The 23,023-nt window shown below is 60.5% G+C and overlaps 1 protein-coding gene across 2 annotated transcripts in view; it reads right to left on the bottom strand.

Moving 5' to 3' along the window:
• ACAP2 (ArfGAP with coiled-coil, ankyrin repeat and PH domains 2) overlaps positions 1-23,023 on the bottom strand; it is a 46,599-nt gene that overhangs the window by 799 nt on the left and 22,777 nt on the right. The window contains exons 9-23 of one of the 2 annotated variants that reach the window (XM_063131701.1): positions 22,605-22,679; positions 18,844-18,956; positions 16,799-16,819; positions 13,409-13,460; positions 12,776-12,876; positions 11,261-11,366; positions 8,907-9,112; positions 8,718-8,787; positions 7,698-7,792; positions 6,754-6,932; positions 5,715-5,807; positions 4,601-4,803; positions 4,322-4,431; positions 3,498-3,608; positions 2,626-2,687 (exon numbers count right to left, since the gene is read on the bottom strand). In XM_063131701.1, coding sequence (XP_062987771.1) covers positions 2,626-2,687; positions 3,498-3,608; positions 4,322-4,431; positions 4,601-4,803; positions 5,715-5,807; positions 6,754-6,932; positions 7,698-7,792; positions 8,718-8,787; positions 8,907-9,112; positions 11,261-11,366; positions 12,776-12,876; positions 13,409-13,460; positions 16,799-16,819; positions 18,844-18,956; positions 22,605-22,679 — 1,597 coding nt within the window. The remainder of the gene's footprint in view (positions 1-2,625; positions 2,688-3,497; positions 3,609-4,321; positions 4,432-4,600; positions 4,804-5,714; positions 5,808-6,753; positions 6,933-7,697; positions 7,793-8,717; positions 8,788-8,906; positions 9,113-11,260; positions 11,367-12,775; positions 12,877-13,408; positions 13,461-16,798; positions 16,820-18,843; positions 18,957-22,604; positions 22,680-23,023) is intronic. The other variant, XM_063131703.1, reaches the window with a different exon arrangement.

Raw genomic sequence — 23,023 nt, 5'->3', positions numbered from 1 at the left:
TAGTGATTCCCAATCCGTTAGGAGGAGGGGGATCAGGCCCCAGCGGTACACTGCTGTCAAATGAATGCCTTGGTTGGTGTTCCTTAATCAGGAAAAGGCACCCCTTAGCTGCAAACAAGCACTGGAAAAGCAACTTAAAACAAAGCCAGACTCTACCTGAGGAGAGAACCTCAAAGACAGCCATATAGAAGAAAGCTCAGAGTTAGAAAAAATGCCAGAATGAGAACGAAGAGAGAAGCAGCTTTACACCCACACACGGAAGCACCCACAAAGAGCCCCCCCAAGCGCTGCGGGGGGCGGGGGGATTGAAATAGGCCTGGTGAGCAGCAGCCACCAAGGCCTGGCAGAGGAGCACCACGCTGCCTTCGTGGCTGCACAGGGGCCTCCTCGTAGGGCCACCTTGCCCGTGTACAAGTCCATCGGTCCGATCACAAGTGCAAAGTGCTCTAGCACAAAGGTCGAGCCACAGCGCCGACCCCTCCGGCCCAAGGTTCAGCAGCCCTGAGAACGGCCGGCACAGGACGGCAGCGTGGGCCACGGCTGCACGCCACTGGGTTTTGCCAGGGGCACGTGGGCTTTTGCCACTGCTTCCCACAGTCATTGCTGGGTCCCACGACTGCGTTCCCCGAAGTGGCCAAAGCACTGGGACAGAAGCGCTCAAAAGGCTTCACCTCCAGCACGCTCCCCGCAACAAAGCCCACCCCCACCCACCCGGTGCATCTGAGGAACACACAACGCCGCCCCCAGCTACAGCCACCGGGTTAGTGGAGTTCAGCTGCCTCGGGATCGTTTTTCGTTTGGTTCAATTTTCAGCTACTCAAGATAGAAACAAGAATCCCATACAAAAGCAACCAAGGAAAATTGAAACAGCCCTTCAGTTCTATGCTGCACCGTGTTCAAGTACAGGCCCCTTCCAACTCCGCTATTCTATGATTCTATTAGTGGCCTGAAACATCCAAAGTGCTGTTTCAGATTAAATCCCCACTTTTCCTTCCAAGAAATATTTCTGAGCAGGACACCGCACTGCTGTAGCGCCGCTTCACCAGAGGAGGAGGAGGAGGAGGGAGCAAGGGGTGCTGCCATCACAGCTCACGTGCCGTGGGAAGCAGCACAGGAAGCCCCAGCCAAGCGGGATCCTTCCCACGGCGCCATGAATCTGCCAGTGACGCTTGGCATGAAGGGGAGGGGAAGAAATGGGAGACCCCCGCTGCGAGGGCAGCCTGTGGGCTCCGGGCTGCCTGCTCTGCACAGCCCAAGCCAGCCAGGCAAGGAGAAAGGCAAACGCCCCCTCCCAAACTCCCCGTCCATTTAGAAGAGTGCCTCCGAAGCTGCAGCGCTGGAGTTCCAGTCCCCACAAACAGGCAGCGGCCGAGGATTGCTGTGGGGGCAGCGGGGCGGAGGCGGCTCAGTCCCCTCAGGCAGATGAAGCCCTGGTTTGAACTCTCAGACCACCCTCCAGCATCTCTTACTAGGGACACAGGACGACCTAGTCAGCCTCTGTTCAGCCTGCCGACGTGACGGAAAGCCTGGAAGAGTCCATTTCTGTCCACCTGCTTGACTTCTCTTACCCCAGAGGGGACCGCTCAGACCATCTTTCAGAGGGCAAAAGTAGATGCATGTTCTTCCACCACTCAACCATGTGGGCATGTGAACCACCATCCCAGCTAACAGGGATAAGGCCCAGAAAAAGCATGGATGTTGGTGATGGGGGTAAGATTGAACCTCCTGAGCATCTCTGCTTCATTTTATGTTTAACTGTCAGTTCCTAGCCATCATGGATGTGAAGATGGGCACAGAGGAAAGCCCTAGCCAGCGTCCGAGAGGAATGGGCCGGGGTGGTGGTGGTGTTCCAGTGCCCTGCATAGCTCCTTCCCCCTGCCAGCAAGTAAAAGCAGGAGGGAAGTTATGCCAGTGTGCTGAATTTGCAGATTTTATACAGGTCGCAGAATCTTGCCCCCAAATTTTGGAGTTCTCTTTTAGCACACTGGAGTGTGCACTGGACCCCAGAGTGGGGGGGCGGGGGAGACTGGGCCGCACCGGCCTGGCCTTGTGAATGCCGCCTGCTCCTCCTCCTCCTCGCCCATTTTGTGATGAGCACAAACAGCAGCCAATGTGCCCCCGCCACTGCTCCATGAGGCCACAGGTCGCCTCCAGTGCCTCACATCCCAACCGTCTCCTTTGCTCTCTGGGTGGCCTTACACAGCAGTGGCCGTGCAGGCATCTCAGCGGGCCAAAGCAGCAGCGTCCACCCTGTGTCTCCGAAGACACAGCCGTGCCCAAGTGGGTTCTGTCTCCGGAAAGTGACAAGGGGAGGGGGGCGGTAGCGGCAGGCACAGCAGGGCAAGGACGCCTGTGCGGATGACGCTGCCCGGCGGGCAGGCCGGAAACACGGCCCCTCCCAGGTCTGTGCCCAGTGCAGCGCAGGGAGCCTCAGGAGGAGGAGGAGGAGGGGGGGGAGCATCCCTGCCCCGCGGCCCCCCTGCTGCCTGTCAGGCCCAACAGCCCCACGGGGCGACACGAAACCCTGCCCTGGCTCAAGCAGCTACGACTCATCGAGCTGCAGGCTAATGAACTCCTGGATGCATTTCCTGTACTGCATCTCAGTGTGGCTATTCAAGAGCGGACCTGGCTGGCCGTAGAGCCCTTCCGACTCGCGCATCTCTTCGTTCATCCTTGCTAAGCGCAACCTGCGGGAAGAGAAGCGCAGCGTCAAAGGGGCAGGATCCGCCCACCCACCCATCCCACTCGAGTTCTCCTCCTGTCTCTGCAGCCATCAACCTCTGCCTCACGCAAATGCCTGGCCGCTGGGGTGGGGTGGGAACAGGAGGCTGAACAGCCCCCTCCGAGCATGGACTCTGCACCGGCCAGGGCGCAGGAATACTCCGTTCCATTGCACAGACATTGGGGCGGGGGAGGCGGGATTTGTTCCAGGCCTGCCAATCAAGAAGTTTTACTCTGTGACGGGACTACTGAACTGGACAGAACGACAGAACAGCTCTCAGGGGACGTGAAAGACCACTGATGCGCGTGGGGAGGGAGGGGGGGCCTTTGGGCAAAGTGGAGCCTACCCTGGCTGTTCTCTAAGGGGGCCTCCGAACTGCGTTCGCCTTTCCTGAAAGGACAGACTCGGGGGTTTAAGCCAGGAGAGAGAGACCAGCTGCGGCCCAGGAGGGCAGCGCCAGAACCCCCCTGTGCTCCGCTGCTTCGCGTACATGGTACTCGCTGGGAAACAAGGCTTTAGCTTCTGGTCTGGATGGTTCCTAGCAGAGGGCGGGAGCTCTTTGGCAGGATCTCTCAAGAGGCCGGCCCAGGAGAGCAAAGGGGGGCCCTTGGGCGGGGGCGGCAGGGACTTTTCTCCACCTCAAATGCTGGCAGAGGAGACAAGCTGGCTGGAAGGGCCCCCGGGAGGTGGCCGGCTGCACCTGCCCGTCTTTCAGCCCCGGCCGACCGAGGGCTCAAGGGGTTTGTGCGAAGCCCGCTGGGAAGCCGGTGCTTACAGAGTCACGATGTCTGCGTTGGCAGCTTCTATGGCGACGCTCAAAGGGTCTTTCCCCTCCTCATCCGTGGCGTGCTGGTTGGCGCCCCGTTTCAGGAACAGACACACCTGCCTGTGCAAAAGGAACCAGACTGTGGCGAGGCTTCCACCAGAGAACTTTGCCCGAGGGCGGGGGGGCTCCCGTTCGGAAGGCCCTCCCCGGAGAGCTACACGTGGGCTCATCACTGTGGGTTTAAAGGAGGACTCATTGATCCCAGCCTGCCGCTGGTGTTTAAAAAGCATTAGCTAACCCCAGAAGAGCCCTGGTGCAGGATCCAACCAAGGGCCCCTCTTGCCCAGACCTCGGGCTCTGGAGCGGCCAACCAGCCAACACGAGGGCAGGAGCAGCCACCCGGACACGATCCTCAGCAACCAGCGCCCCTCTGCACGCCGCTACTGGTGTGGGGGTGTTTTTTCTTTTTGTAACAGATTCTAAGCTGACTTGTGAGGGCGGGTGCCCAGAGAAATGGGCTGAAGGCAGCGCAGCCTCTCAGCCAAGCACACTCAGCCTCTGAGGCGGGAGTGGAGCTATTTTAGTCCAGATGTTTGCATTTGTCAAGGATCCTAAGGGACAGAAGCAATTTTGTAGTGGCTCTCGTAAAGCTGCTCTTGTGGATGTTCCGCTAGAAGTCCAGGAAACAGCGCTGCAAATGCTGGAGCCCCAGGCGAAGTCCTCCCCGTTTCCTCTGTGCAGCAGCAGGTCAAGAGCGGCAGCGAGAGAGGCTCCTCCCCAGCTGCCAGGAAGTGCCCCAGGGGGCGAAGGCGGGGGCATGCGCAAGTACCTACCCTGTGTGGCCCAGGACCGTGGCGTGGTGCAAGGGGCCCCTGCCATGAGCGTCCCTGAGGTTCACGTTGGCCCCGTTCTGGAGCAGGAATTCGCACGTGACCAAGGAGCCCTGAGGAGCAGAGGGGGCTTCAGGCCTGAGCTGGGGCCGCCAAGCAGCCCGTCCACCCCTCCCGCCCCGCGAACCAGCCGAGGAGGGATAACCGAGCCTGCCACTCAGCCCAGCAAGGCGCGGGCGAGGAGGGGCCCGCCGCCGCTCAGCGCGTCCCTCAGGCGCTCACCCCAAGGACGGCCTGGATCAGGGGAGTGGACCTGTTCTGCTCCGGGTGGACCCAGTTGACCTCTGCCCCCTGGGCCAGGGCCTCGGCCATCTGAGGAAGGCTCTTCTTGTAGGAGGCCTCGTACAGCTGCAGCCCCGGCAGGAGCTGCTTGGGGTCCTGGGAGGCGGAAGCAGCCGCCGCGGCCACGTCCGGCCTTTCGCCCTCTGAAAAGGAAGAGGCAGGCAGGCGCTGGCTGGCTGGCTGGTTGGCTTGCCTGCCAGCCAGCCTGCTCCCAGCCCAGAGGAGAGCCGGGCCAGGCCAGAGGATGCCGAGTGCCGCAGCTCCGCCAGCCTCGATCCCGTGGGAGAAGGACGGACAGCCGCCCGGGTGCCCTTTTCTGGGGTCAAATCCAAAAGTGAGCTGAGAGCCAGTACCGCTGCGACAGGCTGGGCGGACATCGAGCCTGCTCAAGATCCGCCAACCAGGATCAGGTGTGGAACGGGAGGGCAGATCCGACACTTAGCATCAAGAAAGTGAGCAGGCCTCTTTGTTTTCACTACCAGAACGGCGTCCTCACACACACACACACACACACACGCACGCAAAAAAACCCACTCCTGGCTTCCTTCATTTTAACAGCCTGGTTTAAAAGGGGGGGAGAGGAGGGAGCTCTGGTGAAGCCCTTGGGAGTCTCAGAATCACTGCCGGATCGACCACGCGTCACTGGAGGTGTCGGCCGCCCACCTCTCCAGGAGCACACGCACACGTTCGCAAGGCCAATCATTTTGCCCTTGAGTTCTTTAAGGCCGGTGCTGTCAAGACTCCAGGGCGAGCGCCATCAGGTCAGCCCCAACTCTTAGGGGCCAAGCTGCGTGCCGTTCCTCACACTTTCCAAGTAGCCTGCTTAAAACTGGCCGCTTGCTTTGGAAGAAAAAGCAGCTGCGGGCCCCGATCCCAAACATGCTTCTGGGCCAGTTTCTGGCCTCAAGATTGCCCTGTCTCTGGCTGCTGTTTCCACAAGTGTGTGTGTGTGTGTGTGGTGGGTTTACGGAGAGCAGCAGCCGTTTAAAGGACAGGGGAACGGCTGCCTGGTGGCCCCACACGGTCCGCCTAGAAGGGCACCGGCCCACCCTACCTGGCTCATACAAGGTGCTCGCTGACGCGGTGGAGGCCAGGTGTCCCCTGCCGTCCTCTGTGCTGTGCTGGAAGCTGCTGTCGTGGCTTTGCACTGTGGCAAGAAAAAGGCCGCCGTGAGGGAGGGCAGCCGCCGAGGAGGCTTCTCACAGAGACGGAGACCACGGCCACGAAGAAGCAAACTCTCGCTGGCGCTCTCCTCCCACACCCCTGGAAAACAAGCCTGAAGAGCGGGCGGGAGCCCCACGGCACGGCCTCTCCCCTCCCCCCAACCCCCCACAGCCTTCCAAAGCGTGCAGGAAGCGATTTCGGCGGAGGCAGGAAGTCAAGCGAGGCCCGTTTTCTCCTCATGGAAGCACAGAGCAACGCGGCGGATGAGCGGGAGGGGCGACGGCCACACCACACGGCGAGCGACAAGGACGGCTCAGCGGAGCGCGGTACTTACGACGGCGCAGCCTTGAGGAGGCGTCAAAGTAGGAGAAGAGTGAATCTAACTCATCGGGACAGAAGAGAGACTCCCGCCTCGCCTCGTCGCTACTTAGACCAACCTCTGGGGACATGCAAGTTAGCAAGCACAGTGCAGGCCGAAGGGAGGCAAGGAGGGAGGCCGTTAGGAGGAGGGCAAAGACAGGGAGGAAATCAGCTGGTTAGTCGGCGGCAGAACCTCAGGCGCAAAGACCTCGCCCCGGCCACGACGGCGCCCAGCGAGCTCCAGCAGGCAAAAGTGCACCCAGCAGCGCTTCCTCCGCCCAGGAAAACGGGACCTGGACCCCCCCTCCACACAAACACACACACATACACACCTGCATCTCCCAGGAATGCCAGCCCAGGAGAAGCCTGCCCTCTCCGTCCCACCTCCTGCCCCCTCCCTTCCCAGCGCATCGCCACAGCCGGCCGCCTCCTCCACTCTTGGCACAGAAAACCAGGGCAAAGGGTCTGCTCAGGGCTGCCTGGGCTCTGCCTCACGGCTGCCGTTCCCAGGGAAGAGAGCAGCGTGCACGGAGCGCTCTGGAGGAGCCATCAAGAGAAGGGGAGCATACCTTTCAGCGAGGGTGGGGGGGCCCCCTTCGGCTCGCTGGCAGCTGGGGGGGCTGGCGGGCTGCCCGGCGGCTGGGCATCTTGGCCGGGAGGCCGAGGTCTTCCTCCCGAGGCAGCGGGGCACCTCTGCACAAACCGCCGCTCCACGTACTTGGCCCGAATGTACTCCTCCTTCTCTTGCCTGCAGGCAGAAAACGAGCCCCGTTCGCCCTGGCGGTGCCCCCTCTCGTCAGGGGGTGCTGCTGGGTGACCGGGGGGGGGCGCTTCTGGGTCACTACCGCCTCCCCACCCCGCTCCTCGCCACTGTGCCAGGGCCTCTGCTTCCACCCACGGAGGCCTGTGCCACGAGCCCTCTACCCAGGGGCAGCGTCAATGGTGTTCTATGAAATGACCCCCCATGGCAACTGTCGCCCCAGGGGCGCCGATTTCCGTATCTGTGGCGAGGTGGGAACTGCCGGCCTGCCCCTGCCTATCCCCACACCTCAAGAGCAGGAAGGTAACATCTGATCTTGCCCGTTTCTGAACGCTGCACGGGTGCCTATAAACACATTAGCTGCTTCTATAAATGAAGGCTTTTCAGAAGCAACTCATGTGCGCTAGGCGCTGTACAAAACACGACACACCGGTCGCTGCCCCTACAGGCTTACAATTTAACATGACATAAAAGGAGGCGTGAGAAGGTGGATGGGAAAGGGGGGAGGCAGGCAGGCACCAGCTGGGAGGGAGGGAGGGAGGGAAAGAGCTTCAAAATACAACGGTTAACCTGGGAACATCAGGAACGGAAAGAAAGAGGGTTTTGAAGTGTTCTCTTAAAACGAGTCCAAGAGGCCGCCTGCACAGCGCCCGAGAGGGGAGCAGCGCTCACAGAGGGGAGAAATGGCGCCCGGGAGCGGAGGGGGAGCGGAGGGGGCTCATGGCGGAAGAGGGCAAACACTGCACCCGCTACCTCTGGCTTTCAGGCTGGAGCTTCTTGACTCCCATTTTCTCCAAGTTGGCTTCATACACCCGGTTGATGACGTCGTTTCCCAATTCGCACATCAGCTGTAAGGGAAGTCGCGAAAGGTGGTGAAGGCGAAGAACGCTTTCAAGCGCCTTCCCTGACTTGGCCCACGCTGGAGGCGACGAGGGGCTGGGATTCCGCTGGGCGGAGGAGGAGGAGGAGGAGGAGGAGGGACCTGGCCGCTCAGCCGCCCGGCGTGGACAGAGCCCACCTCCTTCTGCAAAGGGAGCACCGGGCACCTGGGGCGAGCGAGAGGCTGCACGGAGCCCAGACGGACTCACCCAAGGACGCCGGGAAGCGGCAGGGGGGGAACCGGACGGCTGCTGCGGAAGGAGCCGCCGGGGCCTTTCTGGGCAGCCGCTCCGCCCTCCGCCCGTGTGGCCCCTCCAGGAACGGTTGTCCGGACCCTCCCGTGCCACTTCCCCTCCCGCCCCCAAAGACAGCGCTCAACACACAAGTAGCAAGACCTCAGGAATAAAAAGGACACAGCAAGAATTCAGTTCAGTGTTACAAGAGCGGTTCATCCCAGCAGGAGTATCTAAATCAAAACATGCACAGCTTTTCATATCAACAGCATAATAGCAGAAGTCAAAAACACAAACACGCCTAGCAGACCTGGACAAATCACCGCGGGATTAAGACAACCCTGCTCAACCTGGGGCTCGCCAGATGCTTTGCACTGCAACCCCCACCACCCCTGACTATGGGCCACGTGTACTGGGGCTGATGGGAGCTGTAGTCCAAAGCGTCTGGAGGGTGCCAGGCTGGAGAAGGCTGCCAGGGAGGAGGGAGAGGCCTCCCTGCGGTCCACAGCACATGGCGCGCCAAGCCTCTGGCCTGGCCTGGAGGGCTGCCCCCTGGCCGTGGCGCCCACAAGCGGGACGGCACCGGAGCACCTGGCCGAGATGCTGCAGGGCCGGAATGGCGGCTCGTGGCGAGGACCTGCCCGTGCCCGACGGAGCGTACCTTCAGAAGCTCCGGCTCCCACGAATCCAGCGTCAAGGACCGGACTTTGGAGAAATGGACGCCCAGGCTCCTAAAGGGGGAGGAAGGAACGTACTGGAGAAGGGGAAGGGGGGGGAAGGGCCACGAAGGCCAGCGCAGCATCCGGAGCTCTGCACGGGGAGGTGCAAGCCCGCCCGCCTGCCCGCCCACCTGTGGATGCCGGAGCACTCGATGCACAGCGTGATGCCCAGGTTGATGCTGGCCCAGCGCGGGTCGGCCAGGCCGCAGTCGCAGCACACAGCATTGCCGGCCATGGCCTGGACCCTCTGGAGGGAGCCCTCGCCCTTCAGCAGCTTCTCCCTGGACTCCCTGCTGGACTCTGGGCTCCCCGCGGAAGGGGACGGCTTCCTCTCCACCTGCGGGGAGGGAGGTGTGGCGGTTTGCTTACTTATGTATTATGCAAATGCACGTCCTGGTTTCCACAGAAGTAGCAACGCAGTGAGCATAAAATACAATGGCATCAAAACAACAGTAAAGGCAGCAAAGTCCAAATTCAGCAGCAATGCCGCACGCTCTACTGTACGCTGCAAACCGTAGCTGGCCGGGTCACAATTCAGGGGAAGGCACGTAAAACAGCTGCGTTTTCACAAGACGTCTCAGCGCGAGAGACGTGGGTCCCTGAGGTCAAGGGGCGAGGCCTTCCGGGGGGCGGGGGGGGGGACTGTGCCTGCCACATGTGCGCCTGGAGTGGACCTCAGGAGCAGGCGTCGCCCTCAGGCACGTTCCCGCTGGCGGTCACAGAGATCGGGCACTGACGTAGGGGTGACGCGACCTGCAGGGAACCTGGTCCCAAGTCTTCTAGGGCTTCATGCGTTAACCACAACGACTTGAACGTGGCCCAGTGGCTCGCAGGCTGGCAGGGCAAGGCTGCAGCTGGCCGCAGGGAGGAGGCGCCGCCCAGAAGCCTCACATTCTGCAGCTCCCAGACCAGGCCCAAAGGGAGCCCCATGTACAGCACAAGACAACGATCCCATCTCGAGCTGACCGATGCCTGGACCGCTGTGCCTAAGCAATCCTGGTCCAGGAACGGCCACAGCCGAAGTCGGTGAGAGGCCCTCACTGGAGCAGAATCCAAGAGTTCCCCCAAACGACACGCCTGCTCCTTCACGGGGAGTGCCTCCCCCACCCAAGACACGGCAATGGGCCTGTTCCATGGGGGGCTTCCATCTGGCCAGGATCCAAGTTCAGCTCATGGGCCCTCATCCAGGCCACCACAGCCTCCAAGCACTGGTCCAGAGCCTGTGTGGTCACGCCTGACTCACAGGTGATGGGGAAATGCAGCTGGGCGTCCTCCTCACACGGACGACACCTCACTCCGAATCCCCAGACGGATGCTTCCTGCGGCTTCATAGGGATGTTGCATAGCTCAAGTGCCAGAGGGGCACCCCCTCCCCCGGAGACCCCCTCCCTGAAAGACGGTGCCCCAACACCCCCACCCGCTGGAGCCAATCGAGAAGGATGCCGTGACTGATGGCATCAAAAGACCCAGAGAGGCCTGGCTGAGGGGAGTAGCCTTGCGCTCCCTCCGTCCCTCTCTTCACAAGGGGCATCCCAGAGGGACACCCAGGCCGATTTGCTCCCCGGACCAGGCCTGAACCCAGACTGGGAGGGGTCTGGACAGTCGGTGTCACCCGAGGATGTCTGCCGCTGCCCAGCCAGGAGCAGAAGGAGCCATACAGGAAGCACAACCATGCTGCAACACCCAGGGAAGCCGCCCAGCCAGCACACCAGCTCGGCTGCACGGCAGGCGGTGCCTCCTCCTGCCTCCTCCTGCTGCGTGGCTCAGCTGCGCACACCACCTGGAGCCGCTTGCTCAGCACGCGGCTGCAGCAGGCACTGGGGAGCAGCACTGCCCAAAGCAGGCCGCCATCGACGGCCCTCCCTCGACCGGCCACATGAGGAGCCCGGCTCCCCTCAGGAGAGGGAAGTTCTCTTCGTGCAGCGCCCTCAGGCCGCCCACGGCAGCTGGCGACATTTCCACTGAAGAGGATCCAAGACCAGAAGAAAGTGGATTTGCTGAAGAGCGGTGGGCAACAGGTGCCCCCCCCCAAAACAGATACTTTTTGGCCTCCGTCTCCCATCAGCTTGTGTGCCCCAGTTGCTGGGGAACATGGGCAGGAGGGTGCTGCTGCACCCTGTCCTGCTCGTTCATCCCTGCCCGATGGCTGGTCAGCCCCTGTGTGAACAGAGTGCTGGACGAGACGGACCCTGGGTCTGACCCAGCCTCAGGGCTCTTCTCACGTTCTGATGTTCTTGTCACGCCTAGGCTGGCGGGTCTGACGGGAGGGGAGGGCGAAAGCGCCTGGAGGGCCACTCCTCCTCCCCCAGGGGAGGGGGAGCTTTAACCCCTTCATGGCTTTACCGAGGGGGAAATTAAAAAGCACAAAGCGGCTGAGACTGGAGGGCGATCCAGAGCCCCTCCGCTTCCTGGGCGAGGAGGCCCCTGGCACGGCAAAGAGAAACCCGCCCCTCCCCTGCCGCTGAGGGAAGAAGGCGCCACTTGCCTCGGCCTCGTCGCCTTTCTCCCGGTAGGCCGTGGCGATGCTGGTCTGCACAGCCTTGATCCACGCTTGCCTCAGCTTCTCCGAATCCGCCTGGAGGATGCAGCTCCTGCGAGAGAGAGAGGGGGGCAGGCATGCAGGCAGCATCCTGGAACCGCGTCCAGCCCTCCCCCCACCTGGGGCTGATGGGCCGAGGGGGGAGGAGGGGGGCAAGGGCTAAGGCAGCTCTGTGAAGAGTCACAGCACAAGGCTGGGCGCGTGCCGGCGGCAGCAACAGAAGCGTGCTCCAAAGACCCCTCAATTCACCCTGGAGAAGGAGAAGGAACTCTCCTCCAGCCTCTGGGCAGCCCCCAAACTAGCCTGCAAGGTTACCCTCACCCCCCGCCCCTCCCCAGGCCTATCCCAGCTCCACAGACCGAAGCTCCACAGGAGTAACCAGCTGCAAGGCAGAGCTCCACCTCGCACCAAAGACAGCCAGATCCGTGGCCAAGGGGAAGCTGGGCCACGTGACCTGAAGTCATGCCTCAACATCCCTGAAGAAGCCAAGGGCCAGCAGGAGAGGCCCATTCCTGGGCAGACCAGGGAGGGAGGGTGGGGCGGACACCGTGGCCCATGGGAGAGGAGAAAAACACGTGTGGGGTGGGGGCTTGTAGAAGAAGGTGGCTTCCGTCCCTCTGCCCCAGATTTTTTTTGGGTGGGGGGAACAGCTCAAGGATTCGGATTTTCTCTTAAAATAAAATACTTTTGGGACTCTGTTTCTGCTCAGGTTAAAAAGCCCCGTTTTTCACGTTTGGTGTGGGAGGCCTTAGCTTACCATGTCCCAGTTTACTGACATTCACCTACCGGAGGTGCCAAGCAGGGCCTGCTACCTCGTGGCCCCACCATACTTTCCCACCCCCCACGGAAATCAGGCAGTCTCCCAAAGGGGAGGGTTTCCGCCGACCTCGTAAGACAGGCTTGTTTGCCTGGGTGGTTTCCTGACTATTAGTGCCGCCAGCTGCCCCGGTGACTGTGACAGACACGGTTTATGGTTTCATTGACTGGTTTTATTTTGTGAACCACTTTGGGTACATAAAGGTTCTTAATAAATATAATAATCATAGTCTTAAGTTCACTGGCAACCGAGACCAGCCTGGACAGTAACCCTTGACTTATCTTCCATCAAGGAGCAGCCACGTTTGGGGGGTGGGTGGCAATCTGTTTCCACAGCCCCTCCGGGAGGAAGGGCCGCAGAGAGGCTGGCCTGAGGCCACCCAGGGAGCAGGCGCCGGGTCTCCCTGGCCTACGTCCAGCCGCTCCCCCCCACCGCACTGGCAAGCCCACGGCCTCCCACGTCGACACACCGCTCTGGAAGGTCTCTCTTCTGCCACGGGTGATGAGCACTGAGCCCCTTCCAACCATACTCTTCTAGGATTCTAGGGAGGGGGCGGGAGGGAGGGAGGGAGGGAGGGCCTTCCTGCGACCGAAAGGGGGGCAACTCCTCTCTCAGCAATGCGCCTTCCAAGCGCTCCGCCTTACTTTGTGGGAGAGACCACCTCGAAACAGAAGCGCCTCTCGATGTCCTCGCAGTGCTTCACCGTGCACAGGCGCAGGTCCTCCACCACAACGGTGGGATGATCCTGGGGGAAGGAAGGAAGGAAGGAAGAGGGAAGGCGGGCAGCCCAAGAGCCACGGCTCTCCCGGGAGCCAAGGCGAGAACAAGAGGCTCTCAATGGGCAACGGCAGCTCTGAACCGGGGCGTTCAGGGGCTTTGCTGGCTGCTCCCCGACCCAAGATGCCCAGACACCTCTGGGGAAACCCCAGGGGGTCCTTCCGAATTGGACCGGCTCTTGCTGTGGGGTCAGAAGCTTCTCTCCAGCCCTGGAGCAGAGCTGTGCTCCCCACCCAGGCACGCCCCCTCCCCGGGGCTAGGGAGGCCCACGAGGCTGCCACGAAAGCCTCGGCCACGGGGCTTCACATTAGCAAGGCTGACACACTCGGCCTGCCTTGGGAGGGGACGCAACAAGCAGCTAGATGCCAAGTAGTGGACCCAAAGCAGCCTGCCAAACACTTTTGTTCACAGCATATGCACCCCTGAAGTCCTCCCCAGTCCTCACACCGCCACCGCCACCGCCCCCCCCTTGCCGCAATTAATGCTTTTTCAGACCTTACCTTAAATTTCTTCTGGTAGACCAGTTGGTTATTCTGTATGGAGAACCAGCGCCTAAACAAACAGAGAGAGCAGAATCAATGCACTCGCCTGGCAGCCAAGAACCGGACACCGGTGCAGGGGCAGGGTTCCTGCTCAGAGGAAGGCCACGAGCCTCCGCCGATTCTTCGCTCCGTGAAAGCACAGAGTGCTTTCGTGGTTCCTGCGAAAAGACTTGGGCCCGGATCTGGGGGAAGTGGGGGCTCACGGGCCGAGGATTCGTTGTGCAAAGTTTAGCAAGACACTACCAGCTTCCCTCTGAAAATACGGGAGCTTAACAGAGCCTACCTTATAGGGTTGTTGGAAACGCAAAGCAAAGTAAGATCGTAGTGAGAAAATTACCCCTCCCCCCCATCGCTGTTTAACTTGCAGGAGGCGGGGAGGGAGGGAGGGCACCTGGGCTCCCGGGGGCGCTTGGAACGGCCACCCATGTGGCACAGCTCTTTCCGAGGCTGGATGAAAGAGAAGCCAAACGCCACAGAGGAGGTGGCCACAACCCAATGGGATTCCTTCTGGCAGCAGCAGCAGCATGGGCCAGAAGCACCTCAGGCAGGCAGGCAGCGCTCAGGGGAGACGCGCGTCCAGACCCCTTTCCAACCTGATGCCGCCGTGGGATTTGGGGCTTGGTTTCCCCGGAGACATTTTGCCCTTTGTGGTGCTGCAATGGGAAATGCTCCATACGCAAAAATAGGATGGGAAAATATTAAAAAGGGGGGGAGGCTCTGCTTACGACAGGAGCGGCACCTGAGACCAACACAAGCCCCCCTTTCTCTCTCTCTCTCCCCCACACACTCACACGCAGAGAGAGAGAGAGAGAGAGACGCACACACACACACACACATGCTTAAGGAAAAGTGCTTCACGTTTTGCCTCCAGCCTGCCATGCACTGAAACTTTCCCTGCCTGTAAGCAGACCTCGTGGGGCACAGGGGATCCCTTCCATTTGGCTCCCTGGATCTCGTCAGTCCTATTTCAAGCCAGGGGGAGGCTTAGAATGCTTATTGGTGAGTCGGGGGGGTAGGGGGTAGAAGAGGCTTCACGGTGCAACACTGTGCCTGGAGCGAGTCACAGGAAGGGGGCCTCCAGAGGGGGTGCCTGCCCCCCACTCACCCGCCCTCCCGCCGATGTCACCTGGATTCCTCGGGGGCCTTCTTCACTGCCACCTATTCCTGCCCCCCTGAAGTGACCGCACCCTCTGGCCATCCCTTCCCGGGCCCTTCCTGTCCCTCAGGCAGACTGACAAAGCCGAGGCTGGGGAAGGCCCAGGGCTGTTGCTCCAGGCGGATGCTGCCACCGCCGCCAGCCAGTCTCTCGGGCCCAGCCACACCAGGCTCCCGTGGCAGCCAGCTTTCTCGCCACCTTTCAGGGTAGATGCCAGGGGTTGAAACGGGGCCTCCTGCCGGCAGAGCAGGCGCTCCCCCGCCTCCCCCCTGAGCTCTGGGGCCCTGCGCTATCCGGCATCCGTGGAAACTGCAGTGGCCACGGAGGTCCCGGCTGATCTCGCAGCAGCATTTCCACCCCTTGGGATCCTTCCACTGCCAGCCCAAGAATGGCGAGAGGTTGGGCGTTTCAGTTTGGGAGTTGATGAGGAGCCCAGCCTTTGAATCCCCTGAACTAGAGGCGGCGCTCCCATAACCAACGTCCAGCACTGGCAAACAGCAGAACGGACCATCAGCAAAAGGAGGGCGGCCCCCACCCAGCCCGAGAAGAGCCAGCAGCAGGCCGCTGCGTTGGGCTGCCAGGCGGGTTCATGCGTGTGAGCCTTCAAAAGCAGGCGCTCCACTCAAGGAAGTCGCATTCAACAGCAGCCCAAGTCCAGAACGGGGGCCGCGGCCGCATTGAAAAAGGTGCCGTGTGAGGAAGCCATCGCGCGTTGCTGCATCGAGGCCAAGCTCCTCAGCAGCTGCTGATGCCCGGGGTGGGCAGGGCGGCTGCCAGGCAACGTGCAACGGAGTGAAGGGGGGCTGGGGGGGGCACGCAAAGCGGCACAACAGCCGGCAGGGAAACGGGACGGCCGTAACGGGAATCCAGCAGGGCACCTTGCCTTGCCTGGCGGGAGGGCCGAGGGAGCCTCTGACCCTGGGGCCAGGGGAGGGGAGGGGAGGGGAGGGGAGCGGGGGTCCAAAGCAGGTTTTAGCAAAGCTCGGTCCCTTTGGGGAGGGAGGGAGGGAGGGAGGGGGGGACACTTTCCAAAGGCACAAACCTCTGTCTCAGAAAGAGGCACGCTGGAGCAAGGGGCCTGGGTGTTCTGTGATGCACAGGCGAGGGGGGCGAGTCTCGCTCCCGTGTCCGGCCCGGCGTCAGCCAGAGGAACCTGCCCTTGCCCAGAGTGGGGGGGGGGGCTGCCTCGCTTGCCCCCTCCCTTCTGGAGAGCCCTTGTTCGTCCCTGCGGTCAGCCCTGTGTCCAGCTCAGCGCTCTGGAGATGCTCCTGGTGCCCCTGAAACCCAGCGGGACGCCTCCCCTCCCCTCCCAAAAAGGGCAGAGTCAGAATGGCCACAAGCGCCGGCTGGCTACCAAGCCCTGCACACAAGGAGCCATCCATTCACTTCCCCCTCCACTGGGAACCAGCAGCTTCTCCTAGGGCCCTTCTGGTCGTTGCACCGTGAACAGACACAATCCCAAGGAAAAGCCCACCAGCTGGATTTCTTTCTGAGAAGAGCAAGTAGGGGCTCTTCTGAGCGCGGCATAGAGAACTGGAAGCCGCCGTTTCCTCCGCCCTCGAACCCCAAAAGAGGAACTTGTGCCACACCTGCTCCCGAGGAGCCTGGAACTGGACACATATCTGGATACACAGCGCACGGGGTGGCGTTGGGGTCATCCGTGGCCGCCGTGAGAGATGCAGCCGCAAGGTTGGCTTCAGGCGAGCGCGACACCACCTCGGCGGGCTTCGAGAAGGAACGCAGCGACCACAGGTGAGCTGACACGCGTGGGCAGGCACAAGAGCGCCCTTTTAGCGCCACACAGCCAGCTTGGCCGGAGGGCGCCTTCTGGCTGGCTCTGGAGAGGCCTGGCATAGGCTGAACCTCCCACCTGCAACAGCCCGTGAGGCCACGCAAGGCCACGCGGCACAGCAGGGCAGCGCTCCCAGGGCCATGAAGAAGGCGCACCTCTGTGACCGTGCCAGCGGGGGGGAGGGCGCTTCCCCGTGTCCCTGAACCCTTCGAGCCACGGGGGAGAGGCGGGAGGGCGGTGCAGACACACCTGGCTTTCTCCGCTGCAAGTGGTCGGGGCGGGGAGGGGGGAGGGGAGGGGAGGGTTCGCCCAAGTGCAGGCAGGCAGGCAGGCAGGCAGGCAGGTCAAAGGCCAAAGGCAACAGGGAGGAAGAGGCAGGGGGCCAGACGCTGGCCGGTACCTGAGGCCATCGGGCTTTTTCCTGTCATGTGGACAAAATGTGGGAGGGTTAAAACAGAAGTGGGAGAAAGAAGAAATCAACACAGCCCCCCCCCCAAAAAACCCCAACCCCAAGCAAAATAAGCAGAGAGAGAGAGAGAGAGAGAGAGAGAGAGAGAGAGAGAATGGCACGGGCGTGGCGTGGCAACAGAACGGAGAGGAGGAAGTGAAGGTGCCGACCTCAGCAGGTCCGAAGAGGCGGGCGCCTCCCTCTCGCATGCGCTGGGGGGGGGGGAAGGGGCGCCACCCACCCAAGCCAGAGAAACGCTGAGGGGCCAGCTGGGCGCAGGGTATCAAAACTCAGCTTGGTCAGAACTCTGCTTCTTTCTTAAAATACCAATTATTCTGACATGGTGTTTTAATTCTGCTTCTCACCACCCTGAAATCTTTGGGTGTGGAGTGGTGTGCAAAGGTGGTCAATAAACAAACAAACAAACACACAGTTGGAGCATCGAAGGAGGGAAGGCTGTGCAAGTTGGAGCGTTGGGGGGGGGGGAGGCATAGAGGTTGAGGAGGAGGCAGGAGGGGGCCCCTGGCAGAGACGGCCGTACCTTCCCCCCGCCCCCCCCGCCTTCAATAGAAAGTTCCGGAGCGGTTTACATCCAAGGAAAACACAGAAACACATGAGAGCAACCATAAAGCACAAAGGCTAAAGAAGCTGCAAGAGCTTACGGGTGAGATCGAAGCCATTGGTGGGGCTAAAAACCACGTTCAAGAGGCCCGGGGGCCCAGGGACCGGCAGAGCACCCTCCGCTGGCACCCCCGTCGGGAAGGGCCCTCTCCCTGGCAGCCGCCCAGCTCAGGCAGGGAGGGGTCCTTCCCTGACAGGCGTTGCCCACTGTGCGCACCCACGGCCCGCGTGGATCCAGGAAACACAGCGCTGCCGCTTCACTCAAGCACCCACTTCCACCGGAGACCCTTCGCCCCACCAGCTGCAAGCTGAGAAGCGCTGTGCTGCGCACGCCTGTGCAAACGGGCCCAGGGGCCCTGAAGGCGGCTGCCCACTTGCCACACAGGAGGACTCCTGCCAGCACCAGCGCCCAACGCTCGCGGCTGGGAAGCTCACTTTCACAAGGGGACACTCGGAGCAGCGAAGGACCCGCCCAGCATGGCCAAGGGCTTCCCACATCTCACAATGAGGACGCTACCAAGGACGACACGCCCTGAGCCTATGGTGAGCCACCCCAGGAGCACCTGAAACAGCGGCAGAGGCCCACACCGGGCAGCAGGCCGGGCCTCAAGGATTGCTGTGCTTTCTCACGCTGTTCCAGGAAGGCCAGGCCCCATTGAATTGGCCGCAGTATTTGCAGTAATGACCCTGCAAGGAACAGCACCCCTGCCCACCCCCAACTCCCCAGTGCCTGAGACAGCGGACTGGAGCAGGGCCTCACTGTGAGGAAGGCGCCCCAGCCTGTCTGCCCTCCTGTTATTCCTGAGCTGGAGGGTCAAAGAGAAAAGAAATGCAGCAAGTGTCCGGGGTCCAGGCCCAGCCTGAAGAGGCAGCTCTCAAACACACACTGTATATTTATATGTTCTCTCTCTCTCTCTCTTTCACTCACTGATGTGACCAACAACTCACTGCAACAGGACAGACCGGCCACCACATCCAGCCCGCAGCCTCTGACTTGGGTCCGTTTCCCCCCAGATGCACCGTTCCACGCCACCTGTCCCCGCAAACGTCCACGTGCACACGGACATGTCACAGGGGGGCTTGCCCCCCTTTCAAGCAGTCTGCAGCCAAATCCACAAGCGGCATAGAGAGGAAGGAAAAGCTCGGTGCAGCTGCCCCACGTGACATCTCTGCAGGAGCTCGGAGGAGCCAAAACGCTGCGCCTGAGCCTGCTTCCGCAGTTCCGCACCTGAAACGGATTGGGGCCCTGGGCTCGCGGAGAGAAGGGGGAGAGGCGGAGGCGGCCTCCTCAGAGACCCAGCCCAGCCGGCCGAAGGAAGAGCGCACGTCCGCCCAAGACGAGCCACCGCCCGGTCTCAGCGGGAGATGGGGTCTACCTGTTCCAGGTCTTGAAGGCGTTGCTGGCTCGCTTGAAGAGGTAGCCTTCCATGACGATGCCGCTGGCCGCATCGATGTTGTATTCTAGCTTCGTGTCGTCGCTGGAGAAGTCCTGGAAGAAAAGCGGGTGCCGCCTTCAGCGCAGCGAACGGCAGTGACCCCGCACCGCAGCCCAACGGGCACCTTTCCTCCCCCTCTGCATTGCAGGCTGCAGCGGAGGGGCCCGGGCAGTGGAGGGGCCGGCACCTGGCCTCCGCAGGCCTCCTCCACCTGGGACGCCCCAGCGAGCTGCCCAGAGGCCCAGCCGACCTGTCCAGGGAGGCAGGGCGGGAGGGGGGAGCCAATATGCTACCGGGCAAGGCTTCTCACATTCTCCACGTTCAACACATACGGAGGAACGCTAACATTTCTACCTTGTTCACTCTCAGAACCTGGAGGCTGGATTACTTCAATGCCCTCTAGTTGGGGCTGCCCTTAAAGCTACTCTGGAAGCTGGGGACGGTGCAAAGTGCAGCAGCTCGGATGTTGTTTCCTGCCCTGTGTCCAATTCGCCACTCTTGGGCCGGGGGAGGGGGGGAGCTCACAAGCGCAAGCTGCGTTGGATGAAACGGATCCCCTACATCCATTCAACCAGGTTTCAGGGCTGGTCCGGGGGCAGAATCAGCCCTCGGTCACCCTGGACGATGACTTACGCTGGGGAATGGGTGGATCTGGCGAGGAGTGGGGGGAAGGGGAGAGTGCTGGTCCTTCAGGGCCTCTCGGGGGCTTCTGAGCCATCACGGTATCCCCCTGGATTGCTTTGCTTATCTGGACTGAGCTCACCCAGGAGGGGCTCACGTCCCCTCTTGGATGCGCGGCCTCAGGTGGTGGTGCCGGGGGCCTTCTAGGCTACGGGGTGCCGCACGGTGCCATCCTGTCCCCCCACCTGTGCTTTTTAACATCTCCATGAAACCGCAGGTCTGGGCAGACGTGGCATCCATATGTGGGTGACGCTCAGCTCAGCTCTGCCTCCCAGGGAGGCCGTGGAACTCTTGGACCAGGGCCTGGAGGCTATTTGGGGATGGATTTGAGGGTGAACAAGCTGAAACTTAATCCAGGCAAGATGGAGGTCCTGTGGGTGGGGGAAACTGACTACTCTGGATGGAGGTTCACCTCTGGCACCAGGTGGGGTTGCTCTTCCCCTAAAAAGGACCCGTGGGCAGTCTGGGGCACCTCCCGGACTCTGCACTTACTGGGGGAGCCCAGGGGGCTGCAGTGTCCTGGAGTGCATTCTAGCAGCTGGTGCGGCAGCTGCAGCCCTAACTGGAGAGGACGGACTTTGCCTCAGTTATCCATTCCCAAGGGACATCCAGGCTGGACTACTGTAATGTGTTATACAAGGGGCGGCCTTTGAAGACGGTTCAGAAGCTTCAACCAGTGCAGAATGCCAGAGTGCTGGTGGGGTTGAAGCCTGTACTGGGCCGGCCGCACTGGTCACCTATGTGTTTCTGAGCCCAACTTAAAGTGCTGGTTTTGACCTTTAAAGCCTTCTATGGTTTGGGGCCAAATTCCTTCAAGACCTGCCTTCACGCCTACTCTCAGAGCTTGCCTGCACTTCAAGGCCAGCAAGGGAGGCCCGGGCCCTTTTCCACTCACCCCTGTTAAGAGCAGTGAGGTGGGCAACCACACAGGAGGGGGCCTTCCCTGGAATACGATGCCATCCGGGGGTCCACCATACTCCGTCTTTGCAGGCTTTTAAGGAAGCCTTGAAACATTATTTTATGAGATTTGGGAAATCAGAATAAGATCCCGGGGTTGGGGGCGCACGTTAATGTTAATCAATTATTTTATTTATTTATTTATTTATTTATTAAATTTATATACCGCCCCATAGCTGAAGCTCTCTTAATGGAATTAAGTTAAAATATAGGTTTATTAATTTGTTTAGTATGTATTATTATGTATTATGGGGTAGTGTTTTATACTGTATTGTTTGTATTGTTTGGAAGTTTAGAAAAATAAAAATTATATATATAAAGAAACATTATTTTATTCTGGCCTTCTCCTGATTCGTTGCTGGATTTTGCTGTTGGTTTTTATTGTGATCAGTTTTATTGTGTTTTTATTGCTCTTAGCATTGTATCTATTTAAGGTGTCGTATTGTTGTTGTACGCAGCCTTTGGAGGGATTCTGCCCTGAAAGGCGGTCAAGAAATATTTAACATAAAAAATAAAACAACAACTAATTAGGAATGAGAAGCATCATCCACGAACTGGGGACTCTGCCCCTGCCAGCCGGCAAATCCTCCCACCTTCCAGGACGCGCTGAAAGCTGGAGCCTCCCCTCAGCCAGCCCCACAGGGCATTCCACACGCCCACCCACGTGGGGGTGGTGGTGGTGGTGGTGTCAGCGTGGGCTCTTGGCCAGGCCAGCAGGACAGAACGGGGTTCCCCACCCTGCAAAGAAGCGGCCCGTGGGAGCCATCGCAGGCTAGAGGAACCAGGCTCTGAACTGGCTGAACTGGAGACTGGGCAGAGAATGCCAGATGAAGGAGCAGGCTCAAGCTGCCTCCCTGGCTTGTCGCAGGGAAAGGCCGCGTACAAACCTTTCAGCAGGAAAGCAGGCGCCTGGCCTCGGTACAAGGCGCTGATGTGCCTCGTTCCTGACTGCTGAACGGACCAAACGCTCCTCCACGTTTGGGCCAGGTGTAAATAAGCAACCGTCAGTAGCAAAGATCCACAGGGCTCTGCGACTTCCTCACACGGCGGCGGCGGCAACAAGAATGCTGCCGACGTCCCAAGGAAGGGCATCACGTCTGACTCCCCCCACCCCCCAATGCAGCTAAGGCAAGAGACGGAGGGTTCAGCTGCATTTCGCCTGGCATTTCTCTGGAAACTCCAGTACGGACATTTTACTTAAGTCTTGCAAGGGATGAAACTTCAAACGCCCCAGAAGTACCCAGTCCAGCAGTTGCAGCATCTTAAAGCGTGTGACTGAGATCAAGATTTGCTTTGTATTCCGGCATATTCAGGTTTGAACGTGACAAAGACAATCAATACTTCCACTACAAAACAGAGACCAGTATACAACTGACAAGGTGGCATTTGGGTTCATGGTTTGAACCCGCCCCCTGCCCATCCCAACATCACTTAAGGCGCGAGGCTGCCATCCAGAGCCCCTTGAGAACCGAGGTCCAGAGAGGCTGCCATCCAGAGCCTCTTGAGAACCGAGGTCCAGAGAGGCTGCCATCCAGAGCCCCTTGAGAACCGAGGTCCAGAGAGGCTGCCATCCAGAGCCCCTTGAGAACCGAGGTCCAGAGAGGCTGCCATCCAGAGCCCCTTGAGAACCGAGGTCCAGAGAGGCTGCCATCCAGAGCCCCTTGAGAACCGAGGTCCAGAGAGGCTGCCATCCAGAGCCCCTTGAGAACCGAGGTCCAGAGAGGCTGCCATCCAGAGCCCCTTGAGAACCGAGGTCCAGAGAGGCTGCCATCCAGAGCCCCTTGAGAACCGAGGTCCAGATCCTCCTCTCCGTGCCAACAGCAGCCACGCCAGGCCAAGGCCACAAGTGCACTGACAGCCACACCTGACACCTGCCAGGGAAAAGCAGTGCACGTTCTGGTGCTGAGGGCTGCTGCTGCTGCTACAGGAATGAAACCTCTACTCAGTGTGGCTGAGCACCAGGCCAAAGAGAAAGAGGGTGTGGGTGTGCGTGAGCATGGGTGGGTGGGTGGGGTGGGGTGGGGGGGTGGGGGTGGAGTCTGCCTCTGCATCCCTTCCGGTACCTTTTGCTGGATAGTGGAGTGCTTGTGCTCCATCTCCTTGTTCTCCTTGGCAGCATCTACAGCCAGCCGGTCCAGCTGTAAAGAGGAAGAGAAAAAAATGCACATTTGTTGATACCTTTCAGGAGAGCAGACAGAGGGGGGTCTTGAGACACAAGAGAGAGACCTTGGGTTGTGTGCTGACACCCACCCACCCACGCCGAGGGAAGGAGCGCCAAAGAGGTTGACCTTCACACAACCACACACCCCACTGCCTGCCTCTCAGCGCCGCTGTCCCAAGGGGGTCCCCTGGCTCAGGCTGGGTACAGGCCTGCTGCTGCTGCCCTGTTTTCTGCCTCCGTTCAGGGGAGCTGGCTTCCAAGAATAGCAAGGGTGCCAGGGACATGCGGCTGGTCTGGTGCATCACAACCGGCTGGAGAAAA

This window comes from Elgaria multicarinata, chromosome 8, assembly GCF_023053635.1.
Source record: "Elgaria multicarinata webbii isolate HBS135686 ecotype San Diego chromosome 8, rElgMul1.1.pri, whole genome shotgun sequence".
NCBI lineage: Eukaryota > Metazoa > Chordata > Lepidosauria > Squamata > Anguidae > Elgaria > Elgaria multicarinata.
Note: the sequence above shows the minus strand (reverse complement) of the source record. Positions and strands in the feature narration are given on the sequence as shown.